The sequence below is a fragment of the Acomys russatus genome, chromosome 1, assembly GCF_903995435.1.
Source record: "Acomys russatus chromosome 1, mAcoRus1.1, whole genome shotgun sequence".
Taxonomy (NCBI): Eukaryota; Metazoa; Chordata; class Mammalia; order Rodentia; family Muridae; genus Acomys; species Acomys russatus.
The window spans coordinates 89,055,545-89,069,578 of record NC_067137.1 but is presented as its reverse complement, the minus strand read 5'-3'; the positions used below and the strand labels follow the sequence as shown (position 1 = coordinate 89,069,578).

Here is a 14,034-nt window from a genome sequence, read left to right as displayed (position 1 = left end):
AGAGCAAGCCTCTGCACCCCAGGATCTGGATCCTCAAGGAAGGTCTTCACTAAATCTGGCAGCCTGAAGCTTTTGCTGCTGAAACACTTTCCCACGTTCAGAACACCTAGGAGCTTCCTTCTCTAGGAAGTTTGTGGAAATCAAAGGGCAGAAATAAAAATAAAACCAAGTTGTCATTTTCCTTCTGTTTCTCAGCCAAGTAAGTAGGTAATAAAGGAACGTTATGAGACGCTAGGTCACTTAACTTCAGTTACTGACGCCGGATCCAGGGAGGCCTCTTTTTTTGTGCCTTAGTTTCTCTTAGGAAACTAGAAAAGGACCAGCCTTTTCCTTGTTAGCGTGCTGATTTTGTGCGTCTTCCTGTGCATTCATGCAGTTGGGGGTGTTCCCACAAAATTCTCAACAGCCACAAAGGAAAAGCCCTAAATCAGAGTGTACGATAAACAGCCAGAGATGGTGCAAAGTACTGTGGAGTCTTGGGTAAATGAGCACGGTTGCAAAGCGATGGGGCCCTGTGTGTGTGGTGATTGATCACTGAGAAGCACAGATGCAGCAGGGAAGACGTTGAAGGAAAGAAAACTCTTGGGAGGTGATGCAGGAGACCGCAGGGACCAGCTAAGGATCTAAAGCCACAGCCAAAGGCAGTAACAGGCAAGAAAAAGTCCAAAGCACAAGAGCGAAAAATTACCAAGTCTTTATTTAGAAAATTTATCCTAAGGACTGATGCTGGGAATTACAGTCAGTTTCTTAAACTTTCAGACCAGTTCTTACGTTAGCTTAACAAGATGCCAATTTTGGGCAGGGGTGGGGGGGCATGTGGCGAGATGGGATGGCTTAGCATTGGCTGATGTTCCAGAGGACCCTGGTTCAAATACTGGGACCCACATGGTGTAGCTCTCAATCTATAACCTCAGGTCTAGAGGATTCAACACCCTCATCTACCTCCCTGGGCGCTGCAGGAATGCAGGCTCTCACACATAAATAAGTTTGCAACATAATAAAAATTTAAAAAGATGTCAATTCCAGGATAGAGGATGAGTGTTTTCCTCGCGTGTGTGAGGCCCTGGGTTTGATCTCAGCACTGTAAAACAAAGAGATAGCTTCAATTTCCTAAAATTCTGTGCTCTATTTGGAGAGCTTTCATGAAAAGCAATGCAGGCAAAGGTGTCAGAACCCCTCGTGCTCCCATCCCTTGTTTGGAAGATGCTATTCTAAGAGAGCTTGCCATTTTCTTGGCCCAACAATTATATTTCAAGCTTGAGTATGTAAGACTGGTAGGACCACAATCTTTAACTTGTAATATTTGTAAATTAATAATTTTTGTGAGCTTGTTCTGACCAATAAACTATTTATTTAAAAGTTAGTTTATGGGTAAGTTGGAAAACTCTTGACAATGCAGTAAATAGCTGAATTAATTTTTACTGAATTTATATTCACCTGTCAATGAAAATAAAGGTTCTTTTGCATTATGTTTTTAGTTCCAGATTTTTAAGAATTAAAAGTTTAATTGTAGTTAAGAGAAAACTCTTATAGTTATGCAGTTATTTCCAATTTTAATGGCTGTATTTCTCCCGGAATCATTATAGTACAACTGAAACTCATGTGCCGATAATTTGGGTTATGGTCATCGGACAAATCATCAAAGCATCTATTTCCCACTTATCTCATCTGCCACTGTCCAAAAGCCACTGTTCCCGCTTCTTTTGGTCATGGCAGGCCTTCTTTTTGTACCTATTTATTTCTGTGACAGATAAATATAAGACTTGGGGTTGAAGAGATGGCACAGCTCTTAGGTCACATACTGTTCTTACAGTGCATGGCAGGCAGCTCACAACCACCCTTAACTTCAGCTCTAGATGATTCTGCGCCCTCTCCTGGGCTCCAGAGGCACACATGCGCTCACACACACCCGCCCCACACCCCTACCCCCCATGAGTCTCAATTTTATATTTTATTTTTGAGGCACTGTTTCTTCATGTGACGCTGGCTGTCCTTGAACTCAAAGATCCATCTGCTTCTGCCTCCCAAGTGCTGGGATTAAAATCGTGTGACCCCACCCCTGGTCTATCTCTTAATTTTGTACTAAAAAGAAATAAAAGACTTTGGCATCACTCTTTTCTTCCTTTATTAATTCATTCATATTACATCTCAATAGTTATCCCATCCCTTGTATCCTTCCATTCCTCCCTCCCTCCTGCTTTCCCCCTATTCCCCTCCCCTATGACTGTGACTGAGGAGGGCCTCCTCCCCCTGTATATGCTCATAGGGTGTCAAGTCTCTTCTTGGTAGCCTGCTATCCTTCCTCTGAGTGTTTGGCACCACTCTTAACAACATCAGACTTCGTCGTCTCTGCACACAATGTCATCACATTTTATTTATTGAATTCATTAGTCAATGAATTCAAGCTTGTATAACCCAGGGCCTCAAAGACAAAAATCACTAGGAACCCGTTTCCACACACAATGTGGAAGATGTTATGTAGGCCTTTGCTTACACCTTCGGCCCCATATATATCTTTCCATGGTCTCATGCAAACTTTTGAGAGTTAGCTCTTAATGCATCCATGCCATCTGTATACATAGGAACTTCTTATACGCATGGAAGGCCAGGAAGGACTTCATAATTGTTGACATATTTCAGTTCATGGAAGACCTGGTAAGATGCGTCTGCCTTCCACACAAACAAACTACCCAAGAGCAGAGACAAGCTCTATTTTGATCGACTTATGACTTAGTCTTTGCACAATGCCTATGCTTAACCTGTTGTGAATAAGACCCAGAGGCAGTCTAATGAACTAGACTGGCTCAGCCGCTAGAAGCTGTGTATGTGTGTTTTGGGATCACAGGGGCCACTTTTCTGAAAGCATGGTGACCCTGGCCACTTACTCTCACCAATATTAGTGTTTTAACATCCAAGGTTAAGCAGGATGGGACCCTGATAGGATGCTATCTCTCAAGGTCATAGAGTGAACATTTGGTCGAGATATGAGCTCAAGTCAGGTGGGAGAACGAACTAAGACAACATGGAGGGTGACAACAAGGGGTTTTGCTTTCCTGTCACTGTGCAACAGGGCTCTAACCCTCAGCTGCAAGGCACAACCGCCCTCCGTCACTTAACTACAACCCCCAGCATGCACTGCAGGACCGGCGGGCCGGGGTGAGGCGGCCGCAGCGCCCGTCCCGCGGGACCCCTCGGGCCCTTCGCCTTGGTACATCCCCGGTGCCCACTGGCTGTGTCCAGTTCGGAGACAGACGCTCTCCCCCGCGCGGCGCTGCGCCCTCGAAGTAGTCCGGACTCTTCCCCGCCCGGGCTTTCCGTCAGGCTTTGGCGCCCGGCGCCCGCGCGGTGACAGCTGGAGGGAGGGCGTCCGGCTCGGAGGACCCCGGAAGCGCCTGGTTCCGGGCTGCCGAGGTGGGGCGGTCGCAATGATGGCTTCGGGCCTGGGGCTGGGCAGCTGATCGCTGAGGTGGGAGTGGGCCCTGTGCCCAGAATCTCAGTGGCCGCCGCTCACACGCAGCCTGCGCCATGGCCACCTCCGCCGCCTCCTCGGAGCACTTCGAGAAGCTGCACGAGATCTTCCGTGGCCTCCTAGAAGACCTACGAGGGGTGCCGGAGCGGCTGCTGGGGACCGCGGGGACCGGTGAGGCGGGGGCGGGAGCAAAGCAGGAGAACTCAGCCTAGTGCTGCTGGGCTCCTCCCCGCTTCCCAGGCGCCCAGGGTCTCCTGCAGCCACTTGGGGTGACTGGGGGCGTGCAAAGGGATAGACATTAGGGTGTCCGTCTCCTAGGGAGCCTCTTATGTCCTATCCCCCCCCAATTCTCACTTATGCCTCTCCCAGCAGCAAGGGGGGCGGGCGGTTCTTAAGTCTGCAGTGCTATTTCAGTAAGACGAGTTTTTAAAAGTCATAAGATTTGGGTTTGGGGATGCAGGAGTTTGATAGTTTCGTAGGCAGTACTTTAAAAAAAATAATTCTAATCATAGAGTTTAGCTTATAGGTGAGACAGTGGCGGGAGGGGAGGGGAGTAAAACAGCCACATTCAAGAGGAACCCTAATGTCTCACTTTAAGACTCTTTGACGTAATAGGGGAAATCAGTAAGGAACATAAGCAGCTGAGTAATGTGGATTTCATTTTAGAAGCCAGGCCGCGGTAGCTGGATAGAGGATGTGAGGATGGATATAAGAGGCTGTGTTAGGAGCCTCCGTGGCAGTTGACTAGGTAAGCATGGGCATCTGGAGAGTGAGCATGAAATCCAACAGGTGGCTCCCAGGCAGAGATTGACGAGACTGGTGGATATGGGCAGGAAGAAAGATTGAAGAGTGTCCGTGTTTTCTCACGTGACCAGTTGATGGCATGAACTCTGGCTCTAGCTAGAGGAGGAGACTCCTTTAAGTTGTAGATGAAAATGCCTACCTGTAGATTACAGATAACAGGGTATTCTACATCTAGCCCGTCAAAATATTTTTTCTGCCATTAAAAACGTTATAAAGTGGGAGGCAGAGGCAGGTGAATCTCTGTGAGTTCGCGGCCAGCCTGGTCTACAAAGCCAGAACAGCCAGGGCACAAGCAGAAGAAAGCTTGTCTCGGAAAAAAAAAAAAAAAAAAAAAAGAATTTAATATAGTAAAACCCAAGAGTTTGCCCTTAAAAATACTGTCGGGCCAGGTGTGGTGGCACATGCCTGTAATCCCAGCACTCTGGAAGCAGAAGCAGGCGGATCGCTGTGAGTTCGAGGCCAGCCTGGTCTACAAAGCGAGTCCAGGACAGCCAAGGGTATCACAGAGAAACCCTGTCTCAGAAAAACAAAACAAAAAAAAAAAGAAAAAGAAAAAGAAAGAAAAAAGTCTGGGAATAGTAAGCGCTACCAGCTACCTCTTATTAATATATGGGAAGTTGCTGTTTTATTTAAATTAAAAATATTAGCTCTCTTTCATACAGTTATTCTTGGGATTGCTTTTCTTTGTTTTTGGTTTTTCAAGACAGGATTTTTCTGTGTAGCCCTGGCTGCTTTGGAACTCAATCTGTAGACCAGGCTGACCTCCAACACAGAGATCCTCCTGCCTCTGCCTCCCAAGTTCTGGGACTAAAGGCAGGTGTCACCACTTTCTGGCCTCAGAACACTTATTTTCTAATAGCATATCTAATATTTTCTAATGTACTCGCACTTTGCATATTTATGAACAGTTAATTGGAAGTGTGGTCTCTGCACCAGCACCATCGACAGCACCTGGGAACTTGCTAGCTGCCATTCTCAGACCCCACCCAGATGAACAGAATCAGAAACCCGCTGTGACAGGCAGTCTGTCTTACCTGCGCTCAGGAAGGTTTCTCGTGCTGGGTTACATTGGAGAGCCAATGAGCTGGAAATGGAATCGTATTTTGTTTTGTTTAGTTTGTGTCCTAAGTTCCCAGGAACAGTATCTAGCACATCCTAGGCATCTGATTAATATTTGCTAAATGTGTTGGGGAGGTGGAGCACGCCCTTTTCCCAGCACTTAGGAGGCAGAGGCAGGGATTCTTTGTGAGTTCAAGGCCAGCCTAGGGTACACAGTGAGACCCTGTCTCAAAAAGTAAACAAACCTACGCATATATTTGTTAAGTTATTGTAAAACTCAGTGTTTGGTTGTTAAAGGTACTAGTTCTTAGAGGAAAAAAAGCTGAGTATTGAACTAGAATAATTTATCTCTAATTTTTTTTCACATTTTCATTACTCTTCAAATTGATGCATATACCTATTAAAATGACCAAAGCAAAAGATGTACTTATTTCCCCAGAGTATCGTCTGTGTTCTTTCTTGGCCCTTGAAGGATAGCTGTCACTGTGTGTCCTAGTGTAGGAAGTTTTTGTGACAGTGACAGTCTTACCATGTTTGAGAATCATTAGCCTATTTATAGCGTTCATCACCTACAGCCGTCATTTCTAGTCTTGGCTGTGCATTGTTTGAAGAGGTTCTCTAAAGCCTCAGAGTGGTAGAATTTGTCATCTGATTAATATGTTAAGTGCTTATGGTCATTATTTCAAGTTTTGGTTTTATGGTACTGGTAGACATGAATTATTGACAGTTTTCCATTTTAATTTGCTTGAATTCCAGTATTGGTATTCAAGAGTTCAGCTTTGTGTTGTGTGTCTGTGTGCAGAGAGGCCACCTCTGTTACCCTCCTCCACTGCAGGGGTCCTAGGAAGTAAACAGGCTACCAGGCTGCAGCAAACACCCTTACCCCTCAAGTCGTCTCTCCAGCCCTGAGACTCCACGGTTTTAGAGCTAGGAAGAGAACATTATGAAGTGCCATCCAGGACAGGCTGGTACGCACAAGTCACTCAGAGGTTACAGAATTCCAGTTACTTCAACTCTTTATACTTAGTGAATGTTGTTTGGCTCCAGGTCTGTGGATTTTCTTTGAGAAACAGTGGTAGTTCCTAGTATTTGAAGGTTTACTATGGCCGGCCCTTACTAGGGGCCCTTTGGAGTCAGGACTGCACTGAAGTGCAATGCACTTAAAGGAAACAGGTTCAGAGAGCTGATGTTTCTGTTGTCTTATGTCAGATGACATTAAGTATACCGTGAGTCTACAGATAGAGGCTGGAGGTCATAGAAATGCCACACTGGGGCCCTAAAAGCAAATGAGCCTTGTATTTTATTTATTTATTTTTAACTTGTTCTTTTTTAAGATTTATTTATTTTTATTTATTGCATATGAGTGCTTTATCTGCAGAGGAGGGTATCAGATTACATTATAGATGGTTGTGAGCCACCATGTGGTTGCTGGGAATTGAACTCAGGACCTCTGGAAGAGCAGGCGGCATTCTTAACCACTGAGCCATCTCTCCAGCCCCGAGCCTTGATTTTTAAAACTCTTGGTGAAACTGAGGTTTTCTCACCATCTAATGAGCCAATATTCCATACGGAGAAGGTACCACCAGCCTTAACGGTACACTAATTTGAGCTCTTTCTCAGTGTTTCTCAAAGCCCACTGTTTCCATTTTATTGCAGACTATGGTGCTAATCCATTTGTCAAGTGGAACAGTTGGTCCCTTGCCCCTCACAGCTGACAGATGAGGCATGCACTTCCAAAGTGGCTTGCTCTTGGTTTGGGTCTATCCTATTCACTGTGCAATTCTGCTTTGTGTGTGGTTGATTTTAGCACTGATTCTAGTTCCCTAAAAGGAGGTGAAAGATTTTTTCTTATTTTAACATGTTTTACTGGTTGCTAAAGGACGTATACTCTGAGTACCCAAACACCCTTCAGTTGTACCCAGCTATGTACAGCAGAGTCAAGACACTCAATTCTTTTTTTTTTTTTTTTTGACACTCAATTCTTAAAGCTAAGGTCGCCATATGCGTGTTACTGTGGCATTAGGGAATGCACTTTGTTGTCCAGGTTCTAGTTTGTACAGCTGTAAAATGAAGTTGATAATCTCTGAGATCCATCCCGGCTCTAATGTTGATTGGTGTGTGAGACTAAAGCATAAAAAAGCAGCGAGTGACCCCTCAGTTGAGTAGAGACAATATTTGCTTTTCTGAATATTTGCTTTTTTAGCATCTATTTTCCCAGTTGTTTTTCTGTCCCTAATGGCTTTGGTGGAGGGCCAGGGACAGTACCAGCTGGTTTAAATCATGGTGGGAGCGTTAGGTCCTTCCAGCTTCATGAGATCGATTCCTATTACCTTGCTGGGAAGGGCACCGCTCCCAAGTAATGCAGCTTGACCTAGAGCTTGGGAAACACAGAAGCATCAAAGACACTCACTTTGAAAATGCCCCTGATGGCAGCAGCCTTTACAGTGTTTGGGACTTCTTAGTGGCCTTATTCTTGGGCACGCACCAGGTGCAGTTCATACAGTGAGCGCCTCACATCGCTGCAGCAGTTCATACAGTGAGCGCCTCACATCACTGCAGCAGTTCATACAGTGAGCGCCTCACATCGCTGCAGCAGTTCATACAGTGAGCACCTCACATCGCTGCAGCAGTTCATACAGTGAGCGCCTCACATCGCTGCAGCAGTTCATACAGTGAGCGCCTCACATCACTGCAGCAGTTCATACAGTGAGCGCCTCACATCACTGCAGCAGTTCATACAGTGAGCATCTCACATCACTGCAGCAGTTCATACAGTGAGCGCCTCACATCGCTGCAGCAGTTCATACAGTGAGCACCTCACATCACTGCAGCAGTTCATACAGTGAGCGCCTCACATCACTGCAGCAGTTCATACAGTGAGCATCTCACATCGCTGCAGCAGTTCATACAGTGAGCGCCTCACATCACTGCAGCAGTTCATACAGTGAGCATCTCACATCGCTGCAGCAGTTCATACAGTGAGCATCTCACATCGCTGCAGCAGTTCATACAGTGAGCGCCTCACATCACTGCAGCAGTTCATACAGTGAGCGCCTCACATCACTGCAGCAGTTCATACAGTGAGCGCCTCACATCACTGCAGCAGTTCATACAGTGAGCATCTCACATCACTGCAGCAGTTCATACAGTGAGCGCCTCACATCGCTGCAGCAGTTCATACAGTGAGCACCTCACATCACTGCAGCCATTTTTGGTGTGACCGTTGTTTCTTCTTTTGGTCATGTTGAAGCTGAGACTGGAAAGAGCTCTTTCTAGCTTCCTCACCAGAAGGAATGGTTTCTTAGGCTTTCCCTTTTTTTAAAATCTAGGATTCCATAAAGGAGCTCAAAGGTGAAGTTCCATTTTAAAAGGTAGTGTATTTCCCACATGTATAGTATATAAGCTGTAGGGCACTCATAGTGAGACACGTGGATTTTATAAAGCCAGGCAGAACTACAGCTCCAGAGTGAATGAAAATAACACTGGCACAGCAAAGTTGGTGAAAGTATTTCCCTTCATCAAACTGCCACCACCCCACCCCAATGCTTCTTTCATTGACATACTTTTCTTGAATCATTCTAGAACTTGCCTCTTGAAGAGTGTAGACTTTCAGATCAGTTAAGCACGGAAGATAAGGAATAGCACTGTTGTAGAAAACCCACGCTAGGAAAAGGGATGCAAGTGTGTGCGTGGTACTGGGGCGTGCTGCCCAGCCTGGATCGGGAAGAGGGTGCACTTGAGTTTGGAAATACTCTCTGTCAGAGAAGTAGTAACCCAGCTCTTGTGGCACATCTTCACCACAGAGCAGTGTTGCTCTGTAGAAGTAGCCATTGTTTGTTTGTTTGTTTTTCAAGACAAGTTTCTCTGTGCAGCCTTGGCTAGCCTAAACCAGGCCATTCTTGGACTTACAGAGATTCACCTGCCTCTGCCTCCTGAGTGCTGAGATTAAAGGCGTGTGCCACGCCCAACTGGCAGAAGTAGCCATTCTTGACTGCACGTGTTATTTTTCAACTATTGGTGGCTAAAAGCACAGCCCTTCAGATCGCAATTACATCGCTGGTGGTAAAGATGTGAAAGATGTGTGCGCCATTTGTCAGGGATAAACTTTTCCTTTTTTTTTTTAATTAATGGATCATTGGGTTTTGTTTGAGGATTTTTGTTGTTTTGTAAGCAGTGTGAAGACTAGTTCAGTGGGAGTGCCTTGTGTATGTTAAGGGAGTATCAAACAACTAGGTGGCCATAGTAAATGGTGAGATGGGAGGTGGCGGCAAGAGGATCAAAAGTTCCGGGTCATCCTTGGCTACAAAGTAAGTGGTGAGTTTTGAACTACCTGAGACCCTGTCTCCAATTAAAAAAAAGAAAGAAAGAAAAGAAAAAGAAACTATTGCAAGCAATGGTAACTTTGTAATAAGTAAATTATGTGTAGATTTCCACATTGTAGATAATCAGGTGAGTGGTGTTTCTTTTTTGTTGGTTTGGTTGGTTGGTTGGTTTTGGACACAAGGTCTTACTATGTAGCTCTAGTTGTCCGAGCTGGTCTCAAACTCAGAGATCTGCCCATCTCTGCATGGGATTAAAGGCAAGAGCCACCATGCCCAGTGAATACATACATTTTTTGAAGACAGGGTTTCTCTGTATATCCTTGGCTGTCCTGAAACTCACTCTGTAGTCCCGGCTGTCCTTGAACTCAGAGATCCACCTGCTTCTGCCTCCCAAGTGCTAAGATTAAAGGCATGCACACTACTACCTGGCTCATTCTTTTTGTTTTCTTTTGTTGTTTTGTTTTTCAAGACAGGGTTTCCCTGTAGCCTTTGCTGTCCTGGATTTGCTTTGTAGACCAGCCCGGCCTCGAACTCACAGTGATCCACCAGCCTCTGCCTCCCAAGTGCTGGGATTAAAGGTGTGTGCCACCATCACCTGGCTACATTTTTTTTTTTTAATTTAAATTTTTCACAAATGAAGCTGATTGGTGCTTGTTAGGTATAAAGGAATGATCTGCTTCCTTGTTTTATAGCTAAAGAGATGAAAATTACCCATGCTTTCATGTTAAGGCAGGTCCAACATTGGTGCCTAAGCCTAATCCCCCTGACTAACCAGGGCTCTCCCCTCTACAAAGGTTTACCAGGTGACAGCATTCAAGTTCCTTAGTGATTTTTACTATGTTAGGTGCCATTTTTACTATTAAACATTCTCCCCTTATCAGTGTATTCTTGTAAAATATATGTGTCTAATTCAGTAGCTTTAAAGGAAGTTATATTTTGAGTGGAAAATCTTCGTATTATAAATGATCAGAAGAAACATAGTAAAGGTGAAATAATATCCATTTAGACATTATTACTTTGAAACTGAAGCTTGTTCTCTCACTGCTAAAAAGGAACAGCAGCAATTCCTATTAAAGACAAAACCAGCCAGTAGTGATTGTACTCATTTATAATTGTACTCACATAATTCTAGCATATAGGGACTAAGCCAGGAAGAGTACAGATTTGAAGGCAACCTGGCCAACATAGGGAGAGCCCACTTAAACAAATTAGTGCAGCAATTAAGATAAGATGGGAAGGGCTGACAGGGAAATGGCAGTCTCATGGGCAAGTCATTATCCATGCCTCCATAGGGGAGAGAGAGATACCACACCATTGAGCAGAGCAGGTGAATTTTGAGTTTGTTTTGCAGAACAGTGGTGGTTATGGACTCACTCTGGAAAGCGGTGTTGATAGACATTCATATTGATGAGAGTGCCTGCCCCTCTGTGAGGTTGGGGAGGAGAAAAGCTTAAGAATGATTATTAGTTTAAGCCTGTAGTAGGGATGCTGTTGACTTTAGAACCAAATAAATGTTAGGATAGACTTTGTTGTCTGCAGGAGTATTTCCCTGGGTACTAAATGCCAACGCAGTAGGCATTCTTCAGGCACCGTGAGAGCAGGTCTCCAAGTGTGTCTGAGCCTCTATGGGTGGTTAAGTGTTACTAGCCCTACTCAGGAAAAAATGGGAAGGTTATTCTAAGCAGAGTGCCTCTACATAGTACAGAAGCAGTAAGAAATGTTTGAAATGTACCTGTCTTTTCTAGAAGAGAAGAAGAAGCTGGTCAGAGATTTTGATGAAAAGCAACAGGAAGCCAATGAAACGGTGAGACAGGGAGTAGATCCTTGTTTTTTGTACTTGATTTTGGTCTTTTCTAGAAATAGCATGACATCATAACAGGTAACTTTTTCCTGCCTGATGCTGGAATTTAATATTCTGCATATATTACTTAAAGCAGGAAATTATTATGGCAGCAGTTTTTCCTAAACCAGCTATTTTCCAAATAAAAGACACAGAGACCTTTTAGATTTATAATAAGCCTTAAAGCACTACAGTGGGGCATATGTCAGCCCCGTGAGCTATCTTTTCTCCTTCTCAGCCACCATCCCTATAACACTTACACATGTCCCGTTAGGGCTGCTTCTGCTCTATCAGGCCGGTCCTCAGAGTAAGGTGTTCTTGGCTGTGTGCTCCTATTCCATGTTACCCTATGGCGGCCTCCTGTCTAGTGGGAGGTGGGCCACTGCCACTAGGTCATTCATCAAACACTTAGGTTTGTTGTGGAAGTACATATGTACATGTGGGAGCAGAGGCATGTGATCATGTGATCTCATTCTTCAGGTCCCATCCACCTTGCCTTTTCTCTCTCTCTCTCTTTTTTTGGTTTTGGTTTTGATTTTTTTGAGACAGGGTTTCTCTCTGTAGACTCTCTTGTCCTGGATTTGCTTTGTATACCAGGCTGGCCTGGAACTCACAACAATCCACCTGCCTCTACCTCCTGAGTGCTGAGATTACAGGTGTGAGCAACCACGTCCAGCTTTTCTTGCATGTACACCTCCATGCTAGAAGATAGCATCAGATCCATGTGGTTGCTGGGCATCGAACTCAGGACCTCTGGAAGAGCAGACAGTGCTCTTAACCGCTGAGCCATCTCTCCAGCTCCCAGCTTTTCTCTTTCTTTAAACAGGTTCTCTCACTGGCCTGGAACTTGCCAAGTAGACTATACTGGCCAACTAGTATTGGGATTATAAGTACTATCCCATTCTTTTATTAATTTATTTATTAATTCATTCATATTACATCTCAATTGTTATCCCATCCCTTCCATCCCAAGTTTTATTTACATGGGTTTCGGGCATTTAATTTAGGTCCTCATATTTGCAAGGCAAGCACCTTACTATCTCTCCAGCCCTATCACATACTTTCTTGAGTGAATGTCTGCTAGAAACTATTTCAAGCACTTGAAGTGAACCTTGCATTTGTGGCCCCTGCCACAAAAGTACAGCTGTTATTTTGGATAGTCTATGTCCAGGTTAGGGAAAAACCAGGCTGTCGCCTTACCCCTTTCTGCCTTCCTAGTTGGCAGAGATGGAGGAAGAACTACGCTATGCACCCCTGACTTTCCGTAACCCCATGATGTCTAAGCTGAGAAACTACCGAAAGGACCTTGCTAAACTCCACCGTGAGGTGAGAAGTACACCTTTGACAGCCACACCCGGAGGCCGAGGAGACATGAAGTATGGCGCATATGCCCTAGAGAATGAGCATTTGGTAAGTGTTAGCTACTTTCCTGTAAGGGCCCGTGGTACAGACGGTCTGTGTTATCAGTGCATATTGGAGCCTCAGGAGTTTGTTTTCCTACACTTGTCTTCTTTCTTACATCTAGCTGCCGTTCTTCCCTCTGGTAGCTGCTCTTTTTAACTCCAGTCTGTCTAAACTATATGCCTAGATTTCCTTGTACACGCATGCGCACACACATACACACAGACATACTTACAAACACACTCACAGACATTGATGGGGTGCTGGATACCCTGTATGGCAAAGTGGTGACTGAAGAACAGTGCCAGGCATTTTGCTCAGAGACCACCAATCCAAGCAAGATAAGGGAGCTTTTCAGCTTTGCTCCAGCATACAACCTGACCTGCAAATGCTTGCCCAAGTCCCCAAGGTGTGCACAGCCTTACTTAGTAGCTGATCTGGAGTTGAGGTATCTTCTTTAGCAACAGGCCCTACATTTAGTTCTGGCTTTTTATGCACAATTCTCGTTTCTTTCTTTCTTTTTTCTTTTTCTTTTTCTTTTTTTTTTTTTCTTTTTCTTTTTTCTTTTTCTTTTTCTTTTTTTTTTTTTCCTGAGACAGGGTTTCTCTGTGTAGCCTTGGCTGTCCTGGACTCCCTTTGTAGACCAGGCTGGCCTCAAACTCACAGCGATCTACCTGCTCTGCCTCCCAAGTGCTGGGATTAAAGGCATGTGCCACTATGCCTGGCTTATGCACAATTTTTTGAAAAAAAAAAAAAAAGCAACTTTGAAATGGATACATGTGAGTACACCTGTGAACGAAGGCTGAACAAAGGCAAATAGATTTTGTTAAAACAAAAATTGTAAAAATTTCTCTGGTCGTTTGCTACCTTCCCCCTCAAAAAGGAGGTTTGACAAGTTCAAATAAAATTTATTAATTTCAAAACATGTAAGTCAATTTGAAAGGAGATTCTCACTGTGTTGCCCAGACTGGCCCCAGATGCCCAGTTGAGCCTCCTGAGTAGCTGGGGCCATAAGGCATTCCCACCTCACCCAAGTCCATAAGAGATTGCAGATAACACATATGCCTCAGTAGGATTACCATGCCTGTCTGAGGTTGATTTATGCCATGTGATTATCTTTTCTTGCTCTTTCTTTAGCC

At 44.6% G+C, this 14,034-nt stretch overlaps 1 protein-coding gene across 5 annotated transcripts in view; it reads left to right on the top strand.

Annotated features, from left to right (window-relative positions):
* The window catches only part of Vti1b (vesicle transport through interaction with t-SNAREs 1B), a 46,410-nt gene that overhangs the window by 27,716 nt on the left and 4,660 nt on the right, over positions 1-14,034 (top strand). For 2 of the 5 annotated variants that reach the window (XM_051148300.1, XM_051148287.1), the window contains 2 exons: positions 11,400-11,458; positions 12,713-12,904. In XM_051148300.1, coding sequence (XP_051004257.1) covers positions 12,722-12,904 — 183 coding nt within the window. In that variant the 5' untranslated portion in view covers positions 11,400-11,458; positions 12,713-12,721. Of the gene's footprint in view, positions 1-3,282; positions 3,641-4,135; positions 4,218-11,399; positions 11,459-12,712; positions 12,905-14,034 lie in introns of those variants that run through there. The other 3 variants (XM_051148292.1, XM_051148309.1, XM_051148280.1) reach the window with 3 other exon arrangements.